This window comes from Chiloscyllium plagiosum, chromosome 2, assembly GCF_004010195.1.
Source record: "Chiloscyllium plagiosum isolate BGI_BamShark_2017 chromosome 2, ASM401019v2, whole genome shotgun sequence".
NCBI lineage: Eukaryota > Metazoa > Chordata > Chondrichthyes > Orectolobiformes > Hemiscylliidae > Chiloscyllium > Chiloscyllium plagiosum.
In genome coordinates this window covers 15,358,107-15,382,501 of record NC_057711.1, presented here as the reverse complement: position 1 = coordinate 15,382,501, position 24,395 = coordinate 15,358,107, and the positions used below count along the sequence as shown (strand labels likewise).

Sequence of the window (24,395 nt, the reverse complement as noted above, 5' to 3'; positions counted from 1 at the left end):
CATTCTGCCCACCGGGCCCACACCAATCCTGGAAAGAGTATCCCACCCAGACCCACTGCATTGCTATAACTTTGCATTTCCCATGGCTAATCTACCCAAACTACACATTCCTGGATGCTATTGACAATTTTTAGCATGGCCAGTTCACCTAACCTGCACATCTTTGGACTGTGGGAGGAAACTGGAGTACCCAGAAGAAACCCACGCAGACACAGGAAGAATGGGCAAACTCCCCACAGTTGCCCAAAGTTGGAATCAAACCCAGGTCACTGGCACTGTGAGACTGCAGTGCTAACCACTATTCCAGTAACTAATTATCACTCTAATCTTAACCTCATGCTCTGATATCTGCCATTGGAATAAAAGGCTTTGGATACATGGCGGGTTGGATCATATTGCAGGTATTTCACTTTTTAAATGTTCCTGACATATGCCATGGAGGCAATAATATCAAGGCCATTTGTTTGCATGCTAACCCATTCAAAACCTATCCTCTGTTGCATAATTAAAATTGGACGCAGTCTGTTCTGGCTTCAGTGAAGTGGTCCAAAACTGATCTCATTGTCCTGCTGTTTACCATGCTATTAAATTTTAAAAGTCCATGTTACTGAACATGTGATGTAAAGTTTCACACTTTGAGGATTTTCTTCAATAATTTGAAATGCACAAATTAAAATTCATGAATTGAAAATTAAGCATTTCAAACAATCTATTTGATTTAGACTGCACTTTTGATATTCACAAGTAAGGCAAATAATTTCGTACAAACAGATAAGCTTTGCAGATAATTTAAAGTTTCACTCACATTTTTATTTTGGCACATTAAGTTTGTAGTATTCCTAAAATGATACAACCAGAATTGTTATGTTTCCATTTTTAATCCAAAGTTGCTTTAAGCAGAATTCAGTGGTTTGTATGTCAAATATTATGCATTGTGGTTATGAAAACTTTTTCATGAAACCTATGAATATTACATAGATTTCTATCAAATTTTAATGAAGATCCATTAAATTGTTGTTTCTATATATTAGCATTTAATCTGTGCAAATTATGAGAGAACTGTTTCATAAAACAAAATAATAATGATTACTGAAAGTGAAGTGTTGATAAACTATCAACAGATGGCATGGATTTTGTTTCAGGTTGTGTAAATCCACCTGGGGTCACTGTTCCATTTACTATAGAGACCATCCTTCAAATTTTAGCTACAGGAAACTCTACATGCAACTTGATGAAGGCAGCCTTACGTTCAACGCCAATCCTCATGAGGTAATTTAATGTTGCATGCTTTTGTTGCAAGATAATGTAAAACTTCAACTGTGTTATTTGTAAAGATATCTATCTTTAGTTGTGGACACGATGAATCATCAGGGCTTCACTGGTTCCCAGCTAATCTGCTATCTAAGCATTAAATAGCTGCAGACAGGCATTCCCTGTCATCCAAAAAATCTTGCCCAGGATCTGCATATGTTCTGACAAGTGGTCTGTGGACCCTTCTGGTGGTTGGCATCAAAAGGTAGTGAATTGGTAAGTGGAGCCAGGGGATGCATGAATACTCCTCCTTTAATTCATTGCAATGTGAAATACTGTTGTGCTGCACTCCCACTCAACCCCATCTCGTTCAAGTATTCTGATTGTGCCCCTGAAATGTATTTAAGCTCTTTTAAAAATATATAAATATTCCCCAATTATGCAGTTTAGAGCTTAAAATTCTCATTTCTTCAAATGAGGAATAGAGCAAAATAGTGTTCTTGGGATTTAAAAAGCATTCATTAACACCATATGGAGCTTTCAGATATTCATAATATTTTACCTCAGGAATAGTGAAAAATAGAATTGTTATAACGCATTACATATCTGGATAAATTGAGCTGATTGGCCAAAAGGTAAAAGATGTTGGACTTTTGGTGCGTCCTCTCTGTGCTGTATATGTATTGCTCCCTCTATAGGTGAGAAGCATGCATTTGGTGCCATAACCCTCAGTAAACTTGTGCTCGTGAGGATGCTTGTGGCACAGCAATAGTGTCCCTACCTCTAAATTAGAAGACCCAGGTTCAAGTCTCACCTGCTCCAAGGTGTGTCATAATATCCCTGTACAGGCTAATTTAAAAATACGTAGACTTGTGCAGGTCTCAGTTTGAAATCAGTGTTGACTAAACAATAGCTTGCTTTAGGCCTACAAGCCATAGTCAGCACTTCACTATCAGCTGCAGTTTTGCACCTTATTTCCATCACACTCTCAAATGTGAAGCAAAAGCAGCTCTTTCAGATTAGGCAAAGTACTAAATAAATAAACATCGAGAATGGTGGACACACTCCGGCCGTGTCAGTGGAGAGCAAAACAGTTAATGTATCAAGTCCGGATCACTCCCCTTCAAAACAAAATAAAGAAAATCCTGTTGAGGTCTACCAAGCCCAATAATTTACACCCTTTCTCAAACACTATCTGCAAACCACACCACCTCATGACAAAAGATAAAACATGAGAAAATTGAAACAGTTGGAAGCGCTGCATTTATAGCCAGTTCAACCACTAGTTGGAGCTTCATATGCTCATTCTTTAAATTGGCATTTCAACTCCCATCCTGTAGCTGTTTTGCATCAGTTTTGATCACAACAAAATTGCTGAACTCACCAAAATCATTCTACAGTGATATAATTTGGCTGATCCTTGTATTGACCAGGCATAAAGAAAAGTGGTTTTTTCATCAGGGCGCTTGTGGCACAATAGTAGTGTCCCTACCTCTGGGTCAGGAAGCTCATGATAATCCGAACAGTTGCAATGAGTGACTCAACTATGTGGGAATCAAGCAGAGGGGTGGTGAAGAGACAGGATACTCTCCATTGGTTAGACTCTTTTCAACACAAAGAAAGATGGTTATGTTTGTTGGAGGTCAATTTGTTTCAAAAGCAGGATATAGATCAATTACATTATGATCACTGAATCTCCCACTACGAAATCCTGGAGGTTATCACTGACTAAAAACTGAAATGGAGAAAAATTAATTCAGCAGACAAAGTTATAAAAATTGCCTATTCAACTGTTTCATCAAGAGGAACAGTGAAATAATGGGAAACTCCAGAAATTCTGGAATAGCATAAGTAATAATGTTACTAACTCCATAACTTACTTCGACTTTCTAATCAGGTCTTTTGAAGTTGGAGGTCAGTGCAACATTAGTGGTGCAAATTTCTAATCCACAATTATGAGATACTTTTAGTAAGCCCAACGTCTGCAACTGCATAGGGCGGATAGATTACAAAAGCTATTTATAAAGCTAGCACCATGTCTCCAACAAATTTCCTTGGCTGTGAATTTGGGATTTTCCAGGGCGTCCACATTGCTGTGCAAATTTCCCATCAATGGGAAAAACTTTGAGCTGTGTAAAAGGGTGCAGAAACAGGCTCATTTCACCTTGGTTAATTTCTGTCCAGCTATACCTGGCTCCCACTGCTGCCATAGGAAGTAACTTCTAGAGCTAGAAAATGATGCATTGTGCTAATTAATCAGGAAGAATTTAAACTTATCCAATCAGACTGATGAGCCACTTGAATGTGGGTATGCCATTTCCAAAGCGTGGCTGTTGTGACATTGAGGTTTGAGGTTTACTAAAGAGTGTTGAATTAGATTTTCTTCACGTTCCTTATTGCAGTTGTTGATGTAGCAGAGAGCTTTGAACCTAGATTTTCTGGTTTTATTGCTACCACTGCACCAGGTTAAGAGCAGCAAGAAAATTTGTTATTTTGACCAAGTCAGAATTTTATTGTGTGATTTTTATACTAATTTATATTTTGCATTTCTGACTTGGTCTTCCTTGAGAATGATATTTTCATCACTCCCACAGCTTAGAAGCCATCATGGTCCACAGATAATTTGATAAGCTTCTTCATCCACGCATCTGTTTCTGCAGTGTTAAATCTACCAGTAATAATAAATGAACATAGGCTTTTCTTGGGGTTAACTCCAAGGCAACTTGTAAGCTTTCCATAATCTTCTTGATCTGAACATGGAACCTAAAGATGATCAGTATTACAGTTCCAATACATGAGCAAACAGCCATCAGTACATAAACTTGCAGATCCCACCTGTGCACTTTGCTATTTAAATTTGATTTATAGACATTGCTGAAAAATAATATCACTGCTTTTACAGAGTATTTATTGATCATCTTAAGAGAAATATGTTTTTATCATGTTTAAATGCATATCACAAAATATCTATTTCCTTATAGGGAATGGACTACATTTTTCGCAAAGGCATACTGGACAATGTTCCGAAGGAAATTGCAAAGTTTATTTTCTACACAAGAACACTAAATTGGAAGAAACTTCGAATTTATTTAGATGACAGGTAACATGATTGTAAATATATCTGATCCCAAACCAGAATTAGGAACAATAACTCATGTTTATACAATGCTTTTTACATAATGAAACTTCTCGAGGAACATTATAAAAGGAAGTATGTCAGTGAGCCACACAAGGAGATCTTAGTTCAGATGATGAAAAGCTTGGTCAAAGAACTAGAATTTAAGGAAGGAAGCAAGCAGATTGAAAGGTGTCAGGAAAATATTCCAGAACTAAAATTCTAGGCAGCTGAATACATGACCAACGATTATACTTGGGAATGCATGAGAGGCCACAATTTGAAGAGCATTGGTGGGGCTAGGAGATGTTATGGTGATAGGAAGGGGCAAGACCATTTAGGGATTTGAAAACAAGGCTGACTGCTAAAGTCAAAAGCGAGCTGACATATTTAAAGAACATAGGGTGATGGTAAAGTAAGACTGGCTGCAGGTTAAGCCATGGACAACAATGTTTTTGTATGACCTATAATTTGCAACAATTCAATGTAGGAGAATTGCTGGGAGTACATTGGAATTGTGGAGTTTAGAAATGATAATTGCATAATTGATCATTTTAGCAGCTGATGAGCTGAGAAGCAGCAAAATTGGACCATGCACCAGTGGATACAGGTGTAATTAACAATGTAATGAGGAATGGGATTTGCATTTGATCAGGATATATATGTGACTCTTTTACCAAACTGTTCGCTGTTACCTGCTGTCTGAAATGCCCTAGTAAGTCATCCAGTCATAACCAGTACTGCACTGGAGTGGTTCAAGATTGAGGCCCCTCACCACATTCTCAGCAATTTGTGATGAGCAACAAATGGGAATCTTGTAATTTGGGAGTCACGTCCCATAACTAAATCTTTAAAAAGACAAATTGAAGCAGAGCTAATTTTAGAAGATGGAATTATGAGGGAAAAACTGAGAAAGATATGCTGGTCATCCTTCACAGCATTTAAAAGAGCAAGGCGGTGTGATGAATGGCAATGATAGGAAGGGAGAAAAGTCGCAGATACAGTCACTTGGATGCATTAACTCCAGGAAAGGTAAGAGAGGTAGGCAGGCAGTGCAGGAGTTTTCTGTGATTATCCCCATTTCAAACAAGTATGTTGTTTTGGAATATGTAGGGGGTGATGGATTCTCAGGGGAATATCGCGCGAACAGCCAAGCTTCTCGTATTGAGACTGGCTGTAATGCAATGAGGGGTATGTCAAGTTCCAAGAGATCAATTGCATTAGGGGACTGTCTAGTCCAGATGTTTCTGTGGCCAGCAGTAAAAAAATCAGAATGATGTGTTGCCTCCTTGGTGCAGAATGTTCTTGATGGGGGGGAGGCAGCAGGAGGTCATTGTACATATTGGAGCCAATAGTATAGGAAGTGAAAAGGATGAGATTCTGAAGGGAGAATATAGAGAGTTAGGCAGGAATTTAAAAAGGAGGTCCTCGACAGTAGTAATATCTGAATTACTCCTTGTGCTACGGGCTAGTGAGGGTGGGAACAGGAGGATAGAGCAGCTGAATGCATGGTTGAGGAGCTGGTGTATGGGAGAAGGATTCACATTTTTGGATCATTGGAATCTGTTCTGGGGTAGGAGTGACCTTGTATAAGATGGATGGATTGCACCTGAACTGGACATGATTTGGAGATGTCGGTGTTATACAAAGTTAAAAATCACACAACACCAGGTTATAGTCCAACAGGTTTAATTGGAAGCACTAGTTTACGGAGCGCTGCTCCTTCACATCTACCTGATGAAGGGCAGCGCTCAGAAAGCTAGTGCTTCCAACTAAGCCTGTTGGACTATAGCCTGGTGTTGTGTGACTTTTTTAACCTGAATTGGAAGGGGACTAATATACTGGCAGGGAGATTTGCTCGAGCTGCTCTCATGGAATTAGACTAGTAAGGTGGTTGGAGGGGTGGGGGGGGCGCGGTGTGTGGAGCCTGGGGGATAGTGATAATAGAGATCAATCTGAGACTGTACATTTGAGAAAAGAAGCGAGTCAAACAGTCAGGGCAGGCAGGGACAAAGCAGAGAACAAAGTAGGACTAATAAATTGAACTGCATTTATTTCAATGCAAGCGGACTAACAGGGAAGGCAGATGAACTCAGGGCATGATTAGGAATATGGGACTGGAATATCATAGCAATTACAGAAACGTGACTCCGGGATGGACAGGACTGGCAGCTTAATGTTCCAGGATACAAATGCGACCAGAAGGACAGAAAGAGTGGTGGGGGTGCGGGGGCTGGCGTTTTTGCTAAGCGATAGCATTACAGCTGTACTGAGGGAGGATAATCCCAGAAATACATCCAGGGAAAGGTAAATAAAAAACGAGATAACTGCAGATGCTGTAAATCAAGAACAGAAATTGCTGGAAAATCTCAGCAGATCTGGCAGCATCTGTGGAGAGAAATCAGTTAACGTTTCAGGCTGAGTGACCCTCTTCAGAAAAAAAATATAAATCTAAGTGTTATGGATGTTTGGACTTGCATTTGCTAAACCAGTCTGAATCACTGTGAGCCAGGTAGCAATCCGAAAACATTTAATTTTATGTGTAAGGTCAGGATAAATAGAATTCTAAGCTGCAAATGTGTTGAACTATTTCCAGGCCGTGGCTTTCGGACATCCATTAATGAGCTGTCCCATGTGTCCATTCAGTCATGTTTTCTGAAGCTCTGATTAAATTGAAAAAAAATCAAAGCAATAGAAAGTGAGGCATAACATAAACCGAGCTTAGTACCAAAGCTGGACATTTATAATTGTGTTTCAAAAGTGCAGGAAAACATGCACGATCTATTTATTTAACTCCCCTTTTATAGGCCATTTAAAGATAAATTATTCTGTACATTTGCATTAGCTGATTGTAGATCATGAAAATCTCATTTAATTATTGTTTATATCAATTGTTGAAGAAAATATCTTTCATTGACAACTTTCTTGCAAATGATTTCCTGCAATTTCTTCTGAAAATCTACAAGATCTTTTAGTTTTAATCCAATCCTGTTATCAATTTGAGCTAGATTTCTCTATCATTATTATTCAACTTTCTGGACAAACATTCCATCTTTGTTCCATCTCACCAGTTTCTTCACCCACATCTCTTCCTCACTGCTGGCTTTGCTGAGTGTTTAGTTCAATGATTTCTAATTCAATATTTTATCCTAGAATTCTTGTCTAAATGTTATTTTTTAGATTAGATTCCCTACAGTGTGGAAACAGGCCCTTTGGCCCAACAAGTCCACACCGACTCTCCGAAGAGTAATCCACCCAGATCCATTTCCCTCTGACTAATGCACCTAACACTATGGACAATTTAGCATGGCCAATTCACCTAACCTGCACATCTTTGGACTGTGGGAGGAAACCGGAGCACCCGGAGGAAACCCACGCAGACATTGGGAGAATGTGCAAACTCCACACAGACAGTTGCCCAAGGTGGAATTGAACCCGGATCCCTGGCGCTGTGAGGCAGCAGTGCTAACCACTGAGCCACTGTTGATAGTGAATTGGAAATAACTCCATTGCTCTGAGACACTGCATAAAGTTTGATTCTGTTCTTGCCAGTCATACATGTGTGTGCAGATTAACTTAGTTAATTGAACACCAAAAGGGAAAGCAATCCTGATTGGTTTTCAAACTGGACTCTGAGGCGCTTTTGTCACATCCCAACCACTGGCTATCTCTGCACACGGGACTGAATGTGGAAACTTCTTGTATGGTACAGTACTTAACTAGGTAAACTAATTGGAACTTCCATTGGTGATGAATGAACTGATAAGATATACTCTGGGAAGTTATTTGTCTTGCCACATTTTGTTTAGATTTTCAGCTTATTGTGTAATGCTGCTACGCTGATTATAATAAAAGTATTCTAGATTGAATTAAGAAAGATGGGAGTACGAAGATGGGAGTTGAATAAGTAACAGTTCCTTTAATGCGTTTTGTGCTTAAGTTAAATATTACAGGAATACTGAACATAATTGCCACTTCCACAAATGAGTTTCCCATTATTACTGTTCCATTCAAATATTTCCATATACAATTTCATAATTTCAGGTTTTAGCCTCCTACATTATCTTTTCCAAATAAGACCCAACCTCCTGAAAATATTAGTGCTTCGCTATTATAACAACATGTACTGTCATTTCACAATTAATTTAACACTGCTGCTGAATGCTCATCATTCAATCCAACAATATTGATAATTTTCTGGTTTTAGCTGATTTCCAGAAGCTTCCTCTGGTTCTATTCCATAATCATTGTCTAGCTCAGAACTCCATATTGAAGAGTTCATTGACATTAGCTTCATTAAGTATCCTTTAATGTGTCTTCCATTCTGGAAAATGATTTTCACAATTTGTAAATAAACAGCAATACCCAAAGCACCTTAATCTCTTTTCTCTTTTTTTTCCACTGCCAGGTTATGCAACCTCTTTTAGTGCCTTCATCACCTTGCCATCATCATCCACTCTTTTTAGTAACCGTTCATTCTTCTGTTATTCTTTAGTGTGTTGAGAGTATTTTGTAATTTCTGAGACCCTTAAAATGTTCTTGTCTTCCTTTTACACCTTTAGTCTCTCAGCTTTCCATGTTCATGAGACAGCAATATTACCCTGGAACTGTATCGTCTTCCCCTTTTCAATCATTGAGATTTTTTGTTTCAGTTAGTTCTTCCGTCATATCAAATCTTCGTTCCCTGAGAAATTAGAACTTTGACTTGGTCAGCTCCAATACAAAGTTCGGTGACATCGGCTTTTTGCCTCACTCTAAAGCATTCCTATAAGATTTACCAACAGTCCATTGACTTTGAATTTCTTACTTTTTATCTCTGTGAGCATCAGCATGTCAACACTGTGCCTTCCTTGCTCGATAGTAAATGTCTTCCCAGGCACCTTAATCATTCATTATTTCTGAATTTTTTTATTGTGCTGCGTATGATGGAGTTATTTCCAACCAGGCTGCAAACCCGCACAATGTTTTTGCAAAATGTTCTAATGAGACTGAGGGACTCTTTAGCACTACAACTTCTGAAAGAGAAACTGTTTCCTCTCCTAGACAAGTCCAGCACATGAAAGCATCATCCTTTAAATTAAAGCTAGGATGTTTGGTGCTGATCTCAGAAAGTACGTCTGCATGTTTACGAAAGGAGGTAAGGATGAGCCAGGGAACTGTAGACCAGTGAGCCTGATGTCGGTAGTAGGTAAGTTGTTGGAGGGAATCCTGAGGGACAGGATGTACATGTATTTGGAAAGGCAGGGACTGATTAGGGACAGTCAGCATGGCTTTATGTGTGGGATATCATGTCTCACAAACTTGATTGAGTTTTTTGAAGATGGAACAAAGAGGATTGATGAGGGCACAGCAGTAGATGTGATCTATATGGACTTCGTTAAGGTGTTCGACAAAGTTCCCCATGGGAGACTGGTTAGCAAGATTAGACCTCATAGAATACAGGGAAAACTAGCCATTTGGATATAGAACTGGCTCAAAGGTAGAAGATAGAAGGTGGTGGAGGGTTGTTTGTCAGACTGGAGGCCTGTGACCAGTGGAGTGCCACAAGGATCGGTGCTGGGTCCACTTTTTCATTATTTACATAAATGATTTGGATGTGAGCATAAGAGGTACAGTTAGTAAGTTTGCAGATGACACCAAAATTGGAGGTGTAGTAGACAGCAAAGAGGGTTACCTCAGATTACACCGGGGTCTTGATCAGATAGGCCAAAGGGCTGAGAAGTGGTGGATGGAGTTTAATTTAGATAATGTGAGGTGTTGTATTTTGGGAAAGCAAATCTTAGCAGGACTTATACACTTAATGGTAAGGTCCTCGAGTGTTACTGAACAAAGAGACCATGGAATGCAGGTTCATAGCTTCTTGAAAGTGGAGTCACAGTTTGATAGGATAGTGAAGAAGGTGTTTGGTATGCTTTCTTTTATTGGTCAGAGTATTGAGTACAGAAGTTGAGAGGTCATGTTGTGGCTGTGCAGGATATTGTTGGAATGTTGCATGCAATTCTGGAGTCCTTCTTATCGGAAAGATGTTGTGAAACTTGAAAGGGTTCAGAAAAGATTGACAAGGATATTGCCAGGGATGAGAGGATTTGAGCTATCTGGAGAGGTTGAATAGGCTAGGGCTGTTTTCCCTGGAGTATCGGAGGATGAGGGATGACCTTTATAAAGGTTTATAAAATCATGAAGGGCAAGGATAGGATAAATAGACAAAGTTTTATCCCTGGGGTGGGGAAGTCCAGAACTAGAGGGCATAGCTTTAGGGTGAGAGGGACAAGATATAAAAGGGATCTAAGGGACAACTTTTTCACGCAGAGGGTGTACGTGTATGGAATGAGCTGCCAGAGGAAGTAGCGGAACTCGTACAATTGCAACATTTTAAAAGCATCTTGATGTGTATACGAATAGGAAGGGTTTAGAGGGATATGGGCAGGGTGCTGGCAGTGGGACTAGATTGGGTTGGGATATCATGGACGAGTTGAACTGAAGGGTCTGTTTCTGTGCTGTACATCTCTATGACTCTGACAAAACAGGGAATTGAAATCTGGAACTCCCTCCTTCACAACCTGTTGAGGCTTGGCCAGATAAAAATTTTCCAACTGACAGATTCTTGGTCACAAGAGTATTAAGAGTTGTGAAACCTAAGCAGATAGTTAGAGCTAAAATTCAGCCCAGCCTTAATCAAATCGAATAGTGTAATAAGCTCAAAAAACTGAATAATGTACTCTTACCTCTTCTTGATCTTGCCTTCAGCTACTTCAATAATAAATATGCGCATACTTTTTTTTTCTTCTGTTTCTGCCTCTTCTACTTCTTCCACCTTCTCTTTTCTCACATGGCATCCTTGTTTTTTAGTTTGCTAACTTACCAGCTCACTGCAGTCCTAGTGCTCGTGATTGTCTGAGCTGATGGAAATATGAGTTACTTTTGACCCTAAAAGATATAAGTGTTTCTCTTACAGCTCAAACCTTTACTTTCTCTAGGAGGGACGTGTTAGATGAGCTTGTGACACTGCACAATTTCAGCAACCAGTTCCTACCTAATGCACTCAGAGAGTTCTTTCGGCACATCCATGCTCCTGAAGAACGTGGCGAGTACCTGGAGACTCTAATTACCAAATTTTCGCAACGATTCTGTGCTTGTAACCCGGTCGTTACCAGAGACCTTGGCCTAAGCCCAGGTAATAACCTTTTTTGACCTTTCACAACCAACTTTATTTTGTAGAGCTACACCAGACTTTGCAAAGGCCAGAACCCAAGAATTTGACTTGAATTCCTGCAGAGGTTATATAAACATGATCTCTTCGGCTCTTTGCAGCTGCCGAATGTTTATGGAATTTGGACCATTACTGATTAGATTAGATTCCCTACAGTGTAGAAACAGGCCCTTCGGCCAAACAAGTCCACACCAACCCTCCAGAGAGTAACCCACCCAGACCCATTTCCCTCTGACTAATGCACCTAACACTATGGGCAATTTAGTATGGCCAATTCACCTAACCTGCACATCTTTGGACTGTGGGAGGAAACCGGAGCACCCGAAGGAAAACCATGCAGAACAGTTGCCCAAGCCTGGAATCAAACCTGCGACCCTGGTGCTGTGAGGCTAACCACTGAGCCACCGTGCCACCTGAAAGAAAAGAATGCGCAAGAGTTCAGGATGCAGATGACATTTTCCAATTTCACAATCGAAGAAAAGGCAATTGATCTTGCTGCCTTAGTCTATTAAGTTTTGCTTTATTGGAGAAATTGGGTGGCATGGTAGCACATTGGTTAGCACTGCTGCCTCACAGTGCCAGCGACCTGGGTTCAGTTCCCCCCTCAGGCAACTGTCTGTGTGGAGTTTGCACGTTCTCCCCATGTCTGCGTGGGTTTCCTCCGGAAACTCCGGTTTCCTCCCGCATGTGCAGGTTAGGTGAATTGGCCATGTTAAATTGGCCGTAGTGTTAGGTGAAGGAGTAAATGTAGGGGAATGGGTCTGGGTGGGTTGCTCTTTGGAGGTCGATGTGGACTTATTGGGCCAAAGGGCCTGTTTCCACACTGTGAGTAATCTAAAAAATCTAATGATGTATGCATATTATTTTTACACGACAGAATTAGAAAGAATAAGCTTTCTAACCAGTTAATCAGTATTCATTGAAATACAAGGATGTAGGGTGAATCGAGTTGTATGGATGTATTATTGTACCAATAACCGCATAACTCGTACATAACCAGCCATACAGGCAACTCAGATATGTAGCTTGAGAGAAATTAGGGATAATATTAGATCCAACAAAGGGGTATAAAAATTGTCTGTAAACAACAACAGACTTGAGGCTTGAGAGTAGATTAGATTTGAGCAAAGGAGGGTAAAGGGATTGATTTAAGAAGAGAAAAACAGAGTACGGGAGTAGGCTAGCGAGGAACATACCAGCTGATTGTAAAAGCTTCTCTAGATACATGAAGAGAACAAGATTAGTGAAGGCAAATGTAGGTCCTTTGCAGTTAGAAACCAATGGACATAAAGAAATGGCGGATGAATAATTTGGACTGTCTTCTCAGAGGAGAGCACAAATAACATGCCAAAATTGTTCGGGAAAGCTAGGTGTAGTGAGAGGAAGGAAGGAATATCTTCAGGTTTACTCAAAGTAGTCGGGGCATGGAACTCACCAGTTGTGGACTCACCAACTTTGCGGGCATTTAAATGGTCATTGGATAGACATATGGGCGAGAATGGAATCGTGTAGGTTAGATGGGCTTCAGATTGGTTTCACAGGGCGGTGCAACATAGAGAGTTGAAGGGCCTGTACAGCACTGTAATGTTCTATGTTCTAACTGAAAGAAATCAAGTATTAGTAGGGAAATGGTGTAAAGGAAATTGATTGGATTAAAGACCAACAACTGGCCAGGATCTGATTAATCTACGTCCCAGAGTACTTTAGGAAGCGGCCCTAGAAATAGTGGATGCATTAGTGGTCGTCTTTCAAAATTCCATAGACTCTGGAACAGTTCCCATGGATTAAGAAACAAAATCAGAAATTGCTCAAAAATCTCAGCAGGTCTGGCAGCATCTGGAGGGAAATCGGGGTTAATGTTTTGGATCCAGTGACCCTCCTTATGAACTGATGAAATCATGGATTGAGGGCAACTAAAGTAACCTCACTATTTTTATTTAAATAGAAAATAGAATTATTGACCAATTATCCTGACAACGGTCATAGGGAAAATGCTGGAGTCCATTGTCAAAGATTTAATAATGGAGTACTTGGAAAAACAGTGACAAGATCAGACAGAGTCTGCTTTCAATAAGGTTCCCGTGTAAGAAATTAGCATGTAAAATTAAAGTACAAGGGATTGAGGGTGGTGTATTGACACGGAAAGAGAACTGGTTTGCAGACAGAAACAAAGAATAGAAATAAGCAAGTTTTATTTTAAATAACATTTAGTAGGGCACCATAGGATTCAGTCTTGGACCCCAGCTGTTCACAGTATATATTAGTAATTTAGATAAAGGAACTAAATATAATATCTTCAAGTTTACAAACTAATCAAGATTGAGTGGGATAATGAACTGGACTAGTGACTGAGTGAACAAACGTATGGCAGATGAAATATAATGTAGATAAGTGTGAAGGGATCCACTTGGTAGCAAAATAGGAAGGCAGATTAGTATCTGAATTACAGTCAATTGGGAAATGGATATCTTTGTACGCCAGTCACTAAAAATAAGCGTATAGGTGCAATGAGCAATGAAGAGGACAAGAAGGTGTATTGGCTTCCATAGCCAGACGATTTGAATACAGGAGCAGAGATGCCTTGCTTATTCACACAGAGCCTTAGTGAACTCACCTGGAGTGTTGTGTAGAGTTTTGATCTCCTTTATCTGAAGAATGATGTTCTGGCTTTTGAGGGAGTGCACAGAAAATTTACCAGACTAATTTGTGGGATGGCAGGACGCTTGTATGAGGAAAGGTTGAATAGATTAAGATTATGCCTGCATCACTGGAGTTAATAATAATGAGGGGTGACCTCAGTGAAACCTGTAAAATTCTAACAGGACTAGACAGACGCACGAAGGATGTTCCAGATGAACAGGGAGACCAGACCTGGAGTCACAATTTTAGGATATGGGGTGGACCATTTAGGACTAAGATGAGGAGAAATTTCTTAACCCAGAGTGTTAAGCTTGTGGAATTTTCTGTCCCCGAAAGTAGCATTAATGTAGTTAAGAGCAGGGTACTGTGTTGGATGATCATATTGAGTGACCAAGTAAACCTGAAGGGTCAAATGGCGTAATCCTGCTCCTTTTTGCTGTTTCTGTGTCTAGTCTGATTAGAGCCCATTAATCAATCATTTGTGAATGCCAAAATTTCTTTGCATTCTGTCTTCCGCCATCCAGGATGGTCTTCTGTACCTTTTATTGTGTTGAGAACACTCCAATTTGGGAGGAAATCTTCCCCTAGATAAATATTTCATAGTTTGAGTGCAGTTGATACAGGATATTTTGTTTTTTAAAAAATTCTGAAGTGAATTTATTAAGTGCTTGTGAAAGTGCACAACAATTGCACAGTATCGCACAGTATTTATTTAAATTCTAGCACTGCTGCCTCACATCGCCAGGGACCCAAGTTTGATTCCAACCTCGGGCGAATATGTTGAGTTTGCACATTCTTCCCCATGTCTGCGTGGGTTTTCTCCTACAATACAAAGATGTGCAGGTTAGGTGAATTGCCCATGCTAAATCGCCCATAGTGTTCAGGGATGTGTAGGTTAGTTGCATTAGTCAGGGGAAATGTAAAGTAATAGTGTAGGGGAATGGGTCTGGGTGGGATACTCTTCAGAGGGTTGATGTAGACTTGTTGGACCAAATGGCCTGTTTCCACACTGCAGGGATTCTAGATTCTAACTCGTATGAAGGTTTTCACGCTGCGCGGTTAAAGTATATTCTGAAACTAGCCAGAATCCCATCTCATCAGGACAATGTGTCAGTAGCATATTAGGTTGTTTATTATTGCCTTATGAGTAAAATTGAACACCCAAGAGCAGATTAATTAAAGAAATAGCATTTTGATACAAGTGTGCTTCATCAATTTAAGGAGTGAGTATCATTGATCAGTTAAATTCATAGGGATCTACGGGATTTTCTGCTGTCCAGACCACCAGAATTCCTCATAATATGGGTGGCTTATCAGGGAAGTGAGAGCAAAATCCATAGAAAATTCAACACATGTGACAATACCTTGTATTATTTCATTTTCAGAATATCTCAAACCACCTGATATTGTGAATTAATGAATGTACCATTTAATGCATATCATACAATTTATTCGGTAATTTTTCTTCTAAAGTTTTGATGAGAGAAATATTTAGTGTTTTGAGGTGCATGTTCAGAGGAGAGTGACCAATAGACTTGGCTGTTTCAAGGATCTGAGATAAGACCAGAATGTATGTATGTTTTGCAATATGATTCTATGCTGCTGAATTTGGATAAGCTAACTCCCTTCAGATTTGTAGATGCGTGAGGAAGTTCAACACTAAATTCCCCCATGCTTGCATGGAACAGAGCTCATAAGGAGTTCATCCCAGAAATTAAACTAACATTACGCTATGAACCTTTGATTTTCTACATTTCCCTTCTTATGAGCATTAACTCTGTTAGAAACATTGAACTTTTAATGTAGAGTTTGTTTTAACCCCTTTATCGCACTTTGGAATGTTGTCTTCCGATAGTTGCTCAGTCTTAGGTTTTAGATTTCCCCCCCCCCCAAATTTATCCATCTCTTGTGCTTTCCTTGAAATCTAGCTTTTGGCTATTCATTTGGTCACTTGTTGTAGTTTTCAAGGCTCCATGTTAAATAGTATTTGACACTCCTTCAATGAAGTGCCTTGGGACTGCATTAAAGCTGATGATGATTTAAATGGTGGTTACTGTGCAATGTACATTAGGATAGAATGGTTTCCTGTCGGATCATTTCTCCCAGAAGATTGCATGATTTGTAACTGATATAAGCAGTGTATTTTTTGTCATGCTCACGACATTGCAGTTGTGTGTGACAGGCTACATGGACCAGACATTTGCCTTCTATATGATGCATTTGTTCTCTAGCCCAGTCAAGAGCAGCTTCATTTTTGTAGGCAATCGGAGTCACATCCACTACTGTATCTAGCAGTGCATTCCAGAGGTCACAAATCCCTGGGAACTGCCTGACATCTAGTCTGGCTCTCCCATAATTTAAATAAAAGTGATGAAAGTTTTTTTTTTTGAAGATCAATAGGAAGTTAGTCTTTTAATTAAATGGTGTCAGTAAGATTCATAACTGGAATCTGACTTCCATTGCCAAAGTTATCAGGGATCATCTGTTGGTAAAATGGAAAAATCAGCCTTTGTGTAAAATGCTGCTATAGTGATACTACTGCCCAACATTGTCATTAGCAAGATAACAGTTCAGTATAATTTGGACATCTCATTTAATGATGGATTTTACATAAATTAACAACAAGTTCTGTTTCTATTGTACAGATGCTGTGTATGTACTTTGCTATTCATTGATCCTGCTTTCCATCGATTTGAATAGTCCACATGTAAAGAACAAGATGTCTAAGCGGGAGTTCATCAGGAACACTCGTCGGGCTGCCCACAATATTAGTGAGGATTTTGTAGGACATTTGTATGACAATATCTACCTTGTTGGTCATGTGGCTGCCTAAATGCACCATTAACAAAACCTACAGAACATGAAGGTCAAACCTATAAAGTTGCACAATGATGTATTTGACCTTTTGTAAACACGAGGATTATTTTAGTGCTGGCCATTGTAACCTCTGTGTACAATCAGCTCTTTTTGTGTTTTTCATCCTGCGATTGTTAGCACTTTGGTAACTGACTACCCGTTTGTGTTTAATATTATTTTAGTTATCATGAGTTGGATATTATAGTGCCAATGTCTGATGCAACAGTTTAGAAGTTAAAATAATCTATAACTGGCATAAGAAGTGTAAATTGTGGATGGGTTTACAGATTAAGTGGGGCAATGAACTCCCCACCCCTTTTTTCCTTTTCTTTTTAATGCATGTGATGTGTATAAATGCAAAATGAGAGATTTATAATTATTTTATTGTGAAGTGTTTTAACTAAAAGATTTTCCTCTGTACAAATAAGGTGACTATTTTTTCTCTTTATTGAATTAGAATTTTTATGTTACAGAAGCAGGAACAAAGCACTTTGTTTTGAATTTTTTGACATATGAAATAGTTAGAACACAAATGTTCTTTTTCCTATGGGTTAATCTCCTACCCAGCTTATACTTACGGAAGATGTTTTTTCATTTAATATCCAGTCTTCAAGAACACTATTTAAACTGTTGTCAAAAAAATCATTGAAACTATATCAAGTGTGCTGGTTTAAAGGAATGCTTGAGTGATTACTAACTTCTATAAAATCCTAGTTAAATTTTCTCAAAACACCTCTTTCCTCTGTTTGTTTTCTTTTTAAGCATATTCTTTCATTTATCTTAGTTGTACTTTAGTAGAAAGATATTTTAAGTATTAACTTGCATGCTAGAAAGTAGGAATTTTATTCAAATCGCTCTTGTGATGCTTAAGCCAGTTATTATTCGAGTTGGTTCTTCTTGGATGCAAGATAATCACCACGTTCAATGAGTAGCCTTTATAGGAGTATAGAGGCTTTGACATTAGATGAATAGTTTGTGCTTGGGTAACTGTTCTCAGCCATTATGTGTGAGAGTAATTAAAGTTGGCTTTGGCGAAGTTGGCAAGGAAACAATTATCTAAAGTTTCCATGACTTGTGTCCAGAAACTCTTGAATAATGTGCACCTGAATGCAAGGATAGAGACAGGCTTGATTGTGGTGCACCGTGTAGTTAAATAGCCCTTTGTGCAGCCAGTCGCAAGCCTGTTATGTAAATAATGGCTTCGTGGACAGGGCATCAGCAGGTACCCTACCTTCCCAAAGCCCATACTTGTATGTGGCATCAAACTAAGGTGAGGAGAGACTTGTTTGAAAAAATATAAAACCTAATGTCTAAAAATATTTTTGATTGAAAAACTTGGATCATATTTTATGCAGCAGAAACAAATCTGTATGCCAGTACATCCATTGCTGCTGCATCAGTCTTAATGTGTATTCCGATAGTCACCAAATGGAGGAAAGCAAGAAGTAATTTAGAATTGTACTACCTACATCATAGGTCCACCCAATGTCACTGGTAAATATTCCATCAAGGAGTTATTTATGTAGTGCAGGGCTATTTGATTTAAGAAAAACACAAGCTTGGTGGGATTAGGGTGCAATATGGTAGTATTTTAATTGCTTCTCTATGATGCACTGAAATAGTCTTTTTTTTTCCATGTGATATGTTTCCAGTTCCATAATGTGAATATAATACCATTCAAGCATTCCAATGATCGCTGAACATTTACCATTAGCACACTTTATAGATTAAAGTAGATAAGTTTCATTCAGGTGCATGAAAGGCCGTGCACCAACAAATGAATGAAAAAATAATATTTAAGGTTTGGTATCTTAGGCAAAGACCTATCATACTTTCTCTGGAACTTCAGTTTCTACTTTTCCCAATCCCATGTAGTTCAAGTATTTTGTTTGGATGAAAGACTTCTGTATTAAGTAGATTTTGGCAGCCTCCTCCTTGCACCTCTGAGTACAGTTCATAATCCTACAGTACAAAATAGCTGAAACTTGCCTCACATTAGGCAATAGCCTAACAATAAACCCACTTATAAGATTTACTCACTGTTTCAATGTTAGAGAAACAGTTCATCTGGTCTTATTGAGCCATACAGCATGGAAATAGACCCTTCAGTCCAACCAGTCCGTGCCAACCATGTTCCGAAACTAAACTAGTGCCACTTGCCTGTGTTTGGCCAATATCCCTCCAAACTTTTCATATTCATGTATTTTTCCAAATGTCTTTATAGTGTTGATTAACTGTACCTGCAAGCACCACTTCGTCTGGCAGTTCATTCCACGAAACACTGTTTTTAAAAAGGACATGAGGTCAACTTCTGTTTTTAAAAAAAACTTCTCCTCTCACCTTAAAAATATGCTCCCTAATTTTGAACCCCCCACCCAGGAAACAGACCCTTGCTATTCACCTTATCTCTGCCCCTCGTGATTCTGAGCTAAGAGGCCAAACTTTTCTCTGTCTTCAGAATCCCAATGTTTGGACAAATGGTTGCTCCAAACCCTCACCCATCAGCAACAGGACAGGATCAGGAATTTTATCAGAGATCACCAGGCTTGCTCTCCATTTGAAGATGGGTGGCTAGCTGTGAAGTTTAGGCAGACCATGGAGTGGGCTCTGCTTGGGCAGGTCAGGGACTGTGACGGTGCTTCTACTTGCAACTAATTATAACTCCTCAAAGCTGAGCCTCACCAGATACATGCATGGATTGGTGGGACCACCCTTTCCATTTATAAACTCAGCATATGTGCAATCAGACTTGGACTCTCCGTGTTTTCTCCAATCCCTTACCCCGGCCCTCAAAGTTGCATCAGCAGTCTTTACACGCAGTGAAGTACTGTTCAACCATTGGCACTGTGCCAACAAAGGTGCAAGATGCCCTTAATCAGGGTATTGATTTTATATATATATTAGTTGCCTAGTAGGTGGAAAGCCAATCTTTGAAGGCCACACCAGGGAAAGATCCCCATTAGTGGATGTTCATTTAGTTATCAAATTACCATCATAAACAACTCCCCACCTTTCCAACATTGGAGGAGGAACATCCTGCCTGCATTGCATTTAGCAAACGTTGCAGGAGAAGCATTAGTGCCCTCACCATCATTTTTCCTGTAATTTTCAAAATTTGTTGCACACTTTCCTTGAGCTTCTGATTGCAGCACATGATAATCCTATCCATGTAAGGGATGAATTAAAAAGGGAAATGGTATAATATATCAAGTGACAATATTATCATCTTACAAAGTAGTGGTAGTAGATGATTTCTATTTCGTAAGGCCAGCTTTCCTATATAAAAGCAATTTATCTGAGATTCCTCTGTATGAGCCATGAGAGTAGGACTTTGAGGTGAATGACTGACTAAAATCTAGCAATTGAAAATTCATTGTGACTGGTTTTGCCATGCTGCAAAATTGTAGAAGCAAAACAAAAATCAAATCATAACAGAAAATGTTTATTAAATACGCTTTTCAAATTTCAGGTTGCTGTAACTGAAATGTATTTTGAATTGTGAGTTGGTAAATGCTCTTTTGCACAGGTGTTTATTGTAGAATTAATTGAATATTTTATATAAATTTTCTAATCCACATTCATCTGTTGACAATTGCTGCTGTCATGTTTTATAAATGGCAACCTTCTGTAAATCTAGCCCCTGGTTGTAAAATAAAATGGTGAGGGGGAAAATCGCTTTTTAGATTAATTTTAAAATACAATTGTAGTTGGTGGTGAATGAATGTTTTTTACATAATTTTTGTCAATAGATTGTACATACTAGCCTTACATAAGTCTGATTTTATATCAGAACATAGGAATTACTAGACAATAGAGATGCAGGGTCCATCTATTTCTTCTTCTTCAATACTGATAGCTGTAAAATTTAGTGATGAAGAGGTTCTTGACTAATCATTCGCAACCAATCTCTATTAATTAGTCTACAGCATACTGCAAAATGAGGTGGGAAGAACCTTACTGATTAGCTTTGAGAACATAGGACCAAAGTCACCTTGCTTCCATCCAAGCATACTCTTTCACTCAAATGTCAAAATAGTGTTTTGGAGATGATATTGGCCAAAGATATTCACTCTCTGCTTAGTCAACTTCTGATTTTCCATCCATCTGAACAATTCTGAGTACAATTATAGCTTGGTAAAGACAACCTTTTTTATGTGCTAAATATGTAATGAAGTAATAATATGCTTATGAAGAATGCATTCTATATTACTAATGAAACAAATGCGAGTCCTCAAAGTGAAGTGATTGCCTTTGCTGAGTTTAAAGTGACTAGTCCGCCACTTAGTCTGTATTCAGTAGTTGTCACATTGTTTGTTTCTCTCCACAAGTGTAAACAGTTAGTAGTTCGTACTTAAGCCCAGCAGTGGAGGTTGACTGTGCAAGAGCCCTGCCTTGTCCTGAACCTGTTTAGCAAGGGTCATTTTCACAAGAATGTGTTTACAGTTTTTTTTTACAGGCCACATACACAGAAAATCTTCCCTGCACCATTTTGATTTCATGCAGTTGGCTGTAATAAAATTTGAAAGACACTGGCCAATTTATGGGTTTCATTTTGTCAATAATGTAAACAGTGTTTTGCTCTCGTCCAGTGTACCAGTGGTCCAGTTAAGACTGTTAACTGCACTTTGTGCCACACCTTGGAGAAATTTAGCTATTTTGAAATTTGACAAAAAGACACTAGAATTAACTTCCAGTAAGTAAAGTTGAAGATAAGGCACCCCTAATTCAAAACTGCTGGGGAACTGACACACCCAAAGATTACATGCAGTTATTTCATTGATCCCAAAATACTGAGCAAGATATTTACCAGGGAGCCCCATCCATTATTACTGATTCCGTCCTGCCTGCACTTTGAATAGAAACATTGTGATATGCCCTAATGCTGCATGTCCTGGTACCGTATGGCCCAATAGAAATAGTAAACTCATTCACTTCACCACAGTTCGAGTATGGAGTTAAATTTCCTATTTTACAGCTTTGTTTTGCTGCTTAATGCAAGGTTCAGTGATACTGACTACAGTGCGGGGAATGTTCTCTTTTTAACAAGCTTATAAATCCAAGTATACCCATCTCTAATCCTCATTTGAAATGTATTGCTTCTTGGAGAAAAGATTTGAGAAGCAAGCTAAATATCCTGAAAACATCTACATTAATTTAGTTGCATCTGGACCCAATGTTTTATAATTGCAAAAAAGTTAAAAAAAAAAGTGTTCCCTCTTTCTATAGTATTTTATTTGCAGAGTTTTTTTTAAAATTACATAACCGATCTGATGTTTCATGGTTTTACTGAAAATTACGATAAGGAAAATAGTTTCAAAATGCATCCAGCAGCACGAGAAATCTGATGTTCTGGCACTGGTGAAGTTTACAGATTTTACTGTGGTTCACAGTAAAGGGGTAGTGCTGAAAAACAAAAATTGGCTGTGGTGCAACAAAATCATTTTTAAAATCATACGTATTGTTATGGAACACCACTTCTTGAACAATCTTCTATAAATAGAAAGCTATGTATAAAATACCACTCAAATCTACTTTTTGGAAAATTTGGTTTTATTAAAAAATACAAAGCTACACAGATTTTCATTACTAATTAGTCTTTTGTGTAAACAATTTTATGCTGTATTGTAGTTGTGCAGCAATAAACCATGATTTTTAAAATATTTGATTGGAGGAAATTATTGCATTACAATGATTAGTCACGTGCTAAGAAATGCACTTAGTCACATTTTGTATGCTTCAAGTAATTTTATTTGTACCCTTTTGCAGTTGACATATGAACAGTTCTGAGGAGGATTTCCTCTGTGCACTGGGTAAAGCAGCATCATTGACATTTTATATGCTATGACTTTAGTTACACGCTCACATCCCAGAGAAAACTTTCCTCTAAAGTGGAATATTTTACATCTATTTTCAACACTCCACTTTTCTGTGATTTAAAACTTGCAATTTTATGGCAGCGAAGATTGAAGTTGTCCGACCCCTGAAGTATCTTCAAATGTGTATTTTCAGTGTAAATCCATTTGTCTCAACTTGCAGACTAACAATCTTTTGAGGTGAAACATTGCATATATAGGATTCTGTTTTAAATGGCTGGAAGGATGTATGGTTTAATGGCACTGAATAGTTATCATTTTTTTACACTTGTTAATGACAAATACTTTGAGGTTTATACCTTTTCTTAAAAACAACTTGTCAAATTGGTATTGTTTTTTGTATGGTATTTTAACAAATCTTACATTCAGTAGAAAGTCAATTTATGTACCGACTTTACAATTTTAATTCAGAATGTTTACAAAGGAATTTTGATTAATTTGAACTTGTTTGGCAATTCACTCTGCAGCTCATGCTTTGATTTTGTCAGTTGTACAATAAATGCCTAGGCGAACGTGAGTACTGCAGATGCTGGAGATTAGAGTCACCACAGTCTTGACTCTAATAAATGCCTCGTTCCATGCTTTGTAGAAATGTTTTTTTTTAATCCCTAAAAGTATGAAGAAGTGATACAGAATTAAATCGTATTATATTCAATTTTATATTTAAACTTGTACATTTTAAATAATTTTAAGATGTGCATTTAAAGTTTACTAGAAAAATACATTTAAATTTAGTACCTCTCCATGCACTTCCTTCAACTAAAAATTAGCACACTAGTGAATAATCTTGATAGAAGGAAAATAGTGCATTGCCTTTCGACAATGAATTGTTAAAATAACTATCATTGAATTTTGGGAATTATGCATGCTACCCATCTACTTATGGTTTTCACAGGGTAACAGCAGTGAAGATGCTTTCTAGTTTCTTGGGTCACGTTTTGTACAGAGCACAATTTGTCAAGTTGTACATAATTAAAGTTGATCTTAAAGTGTTATCCTTTTGTGTGCTTTTTGCTGATAGGATGTTTGCACTCAATTAATTTGATTATAATAAATAAAAAGAACATCATTGAAGAACAGGATACCAAATTATTCAAGAATTGTTCAGAAAAAGATCTTCAGTGTAAAGTTGTTTACTGCCTGACATCATATTTATTTACACTCAAAATGGTCCGTTAGTGAGTTTTCTTAAACTGCGCTAGGGAATTAAAAACTGTTCTTGGTGCCTTTTAACTCCTTTAATAGGGAGACCAATTTAGTTTCTGTCTGGAGCAGGGCTATCTGATCTGTGACCCTAACCTTTGGTAATTCAGCCCTCCCAGGCAACTTATCCTATTTATATTTGCACTATTTTCTGATTTTTTTTCAAGAGTAAGGAACTTTGGAAAGGGTAACACAGTTTATCTTCAACCTGTGGTAGACACCCAGGTAACTCTTGAATAGTAAAAGT

The 24,395-nt window shown here is 38.4% G+C and overlaps 1 protein-coding gene across 3 annotated transcripts in view; it reads left to right on the top strand.

The window, feature by feature from the left end:
* fbxo8 (F-box protein 8) overlaps nucleotides 1–23,940 on the top strand; it is a 58,664-nt gene extending 34,724 nt beyond the window's left edge. For all 3 annotated transcript variants that reach the window (XM_043704544.1, XM_043704535.1, XM_043704555.1), the window contains exons 3-6: nucleotides 1,143–1,269; nucleotides 4,233–4,351; nucleotides 11,344–11,540; nucleotides 16,862–23,940. In XM_043704544.1, the coding sequence (XP_043560479.1) occupies nucleotides 1,143–1,269; nucleotides 4,233–4,351; nucleotides 11,344–11,540; nucleotides 16,862–17,049 (631 nt within the window). In that variant the 3' untranslated portion in view covers nucleotides 17,050–23,940. The remainder of the gene's footprint in view (nucleotides 1–1,142; nucleotides 1,270–4,232; nucleotides 4,352–11,343; nucleotides 11,541–16,861) is intronic.
* Nucleotides 23,941–24,395: the final 455 nt, after the last annotated feature.